This window comes from Penaeus monodon, chromosome 43 (genome assembly GCF_015228065.2).
Source record: "Penaeus monodon isolate SGIC_2016 chromosome 43, NSTDA_Pmon_1, whole genome shotgun sequence".
NCBI classification, from domain to species: domain Eukaryota; kingdom Metazoa; phylum Arthropoda; class Malacostraca; order Decapoda; family Penaeidae; genus Penaeus; species Penaeus monodon.
This window is the reverse complement of record NC_051428.1, coordinates 29438341-29443340: the sequence shown is the minus strand read 5'-3', so window position 1 is coordinate 29443340 and position 5000 is coordinate 29438341. Positions and strand designations below refer to the sequence as shown.

At 33.6% G+C, this 5000-nt stretch overlaps 1 protein-coding gene across 1 annotated transcript in view; it reads right to left on the bottom strand.

The window, feature by feature from the left end:
* Window positions 1-1901: 1901 nt before the first annotated feature.
* The window catches only part of LOC119568347 (chromatin modification-related protein eaf-1-like), a 180078-nt gene continuing 176979 nt past the window's right edge, over window positions 1902-5000 (bottom strand). The window contains 2 exon segments of the mRNA XM_037916803.1: window positions 1902-2000; window positions 4734-4794. Of these exon segments, the coding sequence (XP_037772731.1) occupies window positions 1902-2000; window positions 4734-4794 (160 nt within the window).

Below are 5000 nucleotides of genomic sequence, written 5' to 3'. Positions count from 1 at the left end.
CAACTCGTAATGTTCATCGTGGCGACCCTCCTCCGCTCATATTAGCCTCATAAATAAATACCTTCAGGGGTGTGCAACTGTGACTTTTTTTGGGGGGGAAATCAGTTAATGTGTAAGAGCAACACATTTAGTAAGCATCAATCAATCAATAACGGTATGCTCATGTTTGAGCAGCCGTGGACCTCTCCACCATCCTTCGCCACTCAACTCGATCTTGCCCTTTTCTTTCCACTTGTACCATCGTCAGCCCACAAATATCTTTGATGTTGTCGCTCAGTCTTGTTTTCGGTTTGCTTCTTCCTCTGTTTCCTATCACCATCCCTGTCAGCAAGTTTTTCTCAATACTTTTACTTCTCATCACATGGCCAATAAACTTTTGTTTCCTTTTGTTCAAAAGGAACAACAATTTATTTTTCTCAGCACTTTATCATTCGTTTTCTTTTCTGTCCAGTTAATATGTAGTACTTGTCTGTAACACCACATTTCAAAACTATTGACCTTTTTCTTGTCTATCTTCTTCAGCACCCAACACTCAGAACCATATGACGCAATTGGGAAAATTAATGAGTTCAATAACCTCAGCTTTGTCCACAAGGTAATGCTTTGGTCTTTCCAGATGTCATTGAGAGCAACTTTGGCGTTTTTGGCTATGGTAATTCTTTTTATCTCCGGTGAATCATCATATGTATTAGTTAAAACAACTCCAAGATAAGTGAACTCTTTCACATTTTCCACAACCACTCCATTGATTGTAACATGTTCAACATGTTATCTAGTAGTTGTAGTTCAATGATACTGCTGGCAATTAAAACTATATCATCGGCGTATCTTAGATTTGATATTTTGTATCCTCCAACATCCACAGTTCCTTCAAATTTCTCTAGAGCATCTCTCATAATTGTTTCAAAATATATGTTAAAGAGGTGCAGAGACAGAATGCAACCCTGTTGCACTCCTTGTTTGACTTCGAAACATTCTGTTAACCCATAAGTGGTTCTTACAGTTGCTTGTTGTTGGTCATACATGGCTTTTATTAGTTGGATGATGTGTTTGGAAATTTCATATCGTTCATGTTATTCCGTGGATATTGCGATCAACAGTATCAAAATCTTTCAAGTAATCGATGAAACACAGGTATAGGTCTTTCTGATGTTCTCCGTTTTTCTCCATGATCAATTTCTGATTTAGAATCTGGTTTCTGGTACCTTTTCCAGGGCGAAAACCTGCTTGTTCGTCTGCAATTTCTTCTCTTAACTTCAACTTCATTCTTTCAGCAATAATTTTTAGGTATGGGAGTAAAGACTGATTTTACCTAGTCTTCTGGCCATCTTCTTTCATTCCAAATTTTCGTACAAAATTTGTAGAAGTATTCAACACTTTCACCAGCATTCTTGATTAGTTCTGCTGTTATTTCATCTATTCCCGGGCTCTTGTTATTCTTTAGTTCTTTTATGGCTTTTATAACTTCGTCTAGCAGTGGCGGTGGTTCATCTTCGCTGCCATTGAGCCTAATTAATGTTGTTGTTAGATCTTTATTCTTTTTGTACAGGTTGGAACAATATTGATTCCATCTATCTTTGACTTCTTTTCCATCTCATAAAAGAAGCCCATCTTCAGTTTTGATAGTGTCCATTGTAGGTTTAAATTTTCGTGTAATGTTTCATACTCCTTGGTAGAGTTCTTTAGTTGTCTTATTGATAGAACAGTTTTTAGTTCTCTGGCAATGTTCATTTGAATATTTTACCGTATCTCGTTGCAATAATCTTTGAATTTTGTATTTTGTTTTTTGTAAATTACTTCTTCAACTGGATTATTGATACCCTTTGATTTTAGGCATCTTCTTGTTTCAATTTTACTTAGTGTTTCTTCAGATATCCAGGGGAAATTTGTCTTTTTCTTTTTTAGTAAGCATAGTAACAGAAGAAAACAGTATGACTAATGTAAATAAGGATGGCCTTTGCCGATCCGCGGAGGCCGCGGAAACACTTGATGTGGTGGGCCTAAAATCAATCACTCAAGTTTAGTTCATCATGAATTAAAGGAGTTCTGACACATCATCAGTAAAGATTTTTTCATGGAAATGTATAACTTCCATCAGTATGACTATTTTTCTCTAGAACAACAAATTATGATAAATATTCAATAACAAAGGTTACCTATATATATAAACACACCTCTTAATACCCTAATATAATATGGAAGAAAGGGATTAACTTACTCTATGAAATGCTTTTGGGTGATGTAAAAAAATACTATAAGATAAAAAGTACTGCGTAAGAAGGAGAGAGATATAAAGACAGATATGTATATGTATGTAATAATATATATATATATATATATATATATATATATATATATTATATATATATATATATATATTATATATATATATATATTATATATATTACATATTACATATATATATATTATATATATCATATATATATTATATATATATATATTTATGTATTTATTTATATATGCGTATATGTTATGAATTTATTGCATATATATATATTATATTATATATATATATATATATATATTTATATATATATATATAAATAAATAAATATAGCTATAGATAGATATCAGAATTTATGAGTTTATTTATAAGGTAGTGAAGATTAATGGAGGCACTTACTTGTGAAAGTGATGCATTGCACCTAACTAGAAGAAGAAAAAAAAAAAATTATATATATATATATATATATATATATATATATATATATATATATATATATATATATATATACTTGCATTAAAGTCTCATGACTACCCTTTATTTTCCTTATTGATTTCAATATTTTGGAAATACTGTTTAATCACATTTTATGTGAATTTTTCTTAAAGAAACTGTCATTAGTAAACTTCATTACTGCTGTCTCTGTTCAGCAGTTACCGGTCTGTGATTGGTCGATTTTTCTGAGTTAACGCTGATTGGTCGTTCGAGTCGTTCTTTTAGCAATATGGTCGTAACGGTTACGAGACCCTACGATCTCGTTGTTTGGCGTTCGAAAATGGGTATAACGTGGCTAGTTGAGGAATCGTTGATACTTCTCGTAACTGTTACGAGAGAGATTAGTCAATCTGGCCCCAGAAGAGTTCTTTCTTCCGAGTTTAAAATTTGCAAGAGCACTTGCGTTTCGATTTAATATGTTGAGCAGGGTCTTCCATGGTCTTACACCAGAAACGGCCGATTCTTAAAAATCATTTTCAATAAATATTTTATGATAGCTGTCAGAGTATTTCCTCTTTCAATGGTATTTTTTTCATTTTTACAGTCATCCTATCTTACAATCTTGTTAATTTCTTTGTCTACCATTCATGTAATTATGTAATTAAAAGCACTGGTAATTGTTTACTAAGTGACGGTAGTAATTTCTTATTACCCCAGCCATTCCTGGAAATTCTTAAACATTGGCGTATGAACCAAAACCCTGCTGGGAGCTTCGCCTTTGCCCACAGACCCTACTGAGGCATTTGTCGTAACCTGTTTTCTTCGTTTCTGATGCTATTCTTAACCTGAGTAGATTATTTCATGTATCACTGTCTATTATTTACTTACTGAAAATTATCAGCCGCGACATCTAAGGTCTTTAGCGGCGTATTCAAAGTGCATCGATAGGGTGGGGATTGCGGGCAAAATCTCCAGGTTATGAAAAAAAAATAAAAGTGTCGAAAAGAGTAAAATTAGTTACACGGACTAAATAAGTTGCGACGAGGGCTAAGGCCTAAGGTAAGGGTGATCCCCTTACATTGGGCCTCAGTCTCCCCATCCTAAGCTCCCCACGGCAACAACGAGGGAGGGGGGGGGTCACTGAGCGTAGCTTTCCCCGTTCCTTATGATATTGTCATTAATTTTTTCAGTAAATATAAGTGTATTATGTTACACAACTTTATGCTCCAATTGCGACGGAAATACTATCAATCATGGGTGCATTGTGAAATTCATGATTATCAGTTAACCAAATTTCTTCCTTGACTTACCAACAAGTACACGTAAAGAGCACTATACTTGTGTATTCTTAACTCCCGCACGTATCTAAGAATGTGTATATGGATATATATATATATATATATATATATATATATATATATATATATATTATATTATATATTATATATATACATATATATATATATATATTATATATATACATATATATATTATATATATACATATATATATACACATATACATATATATATACACATATATATATATATATACACATACATTTATACATATTAGTCTCACCCGCTTTTTGGTGGACTATAGAAGCGGCAGCTTTGTTTACATTTTAGTACTACGTAAGACTTGAATGGGTTTGAGTAAATCTCATAAGAAACCTCCATGCGCACTCTAGCTTGCTCTCTCTTCCTCCCTCCGTCTCTCTCTCTACACTTTTCAGCAGCCGAGACCAGTCAGCAGATAACCTCGAGTACCTCGTTACTAAGAAACGCACGGATCTACTCAGGGAAAAGAGACTAAAACTGTACATAGCAGTTAAAACAAAAATGAGGCAAACCGTTTTTCATGCATATTTTTCAGATACCATTTTAGTGAATTGCTCGCAATCATTATCAAAGTAATCTCATGCTCCAATCCTTTCATACAATACCTAAAATGTGAAAAATAGACAATTGCCGATTCTTCTGTCCAACGAAAATGCGTGCAGGCAGCTCTATATAACGTTTAACATTATTATTTATTGATTGATTTTTTTTGCCGCGTCAACATCTAAGGTCACTGGCGGCATATTCGAAATATAGCGATAATGTGCGGAAGTCCTATATGACATAAAAGGTCATATGGCGCTATGGAAAAGTAGATTTGCGAAAAGGTTAGGCATGAGTTAATAATTATGGTAACAGTTACAGGTTGAACAGAAATTGTGTAGTATGGTAGTGAAAAGGGTAGAGACGGGGTTTAGTGTTGTTAAAGGATGTTAGGAGAGGAAAGAGTTGAGGGAGTAGGGAGCACGTGATAAGGGTAG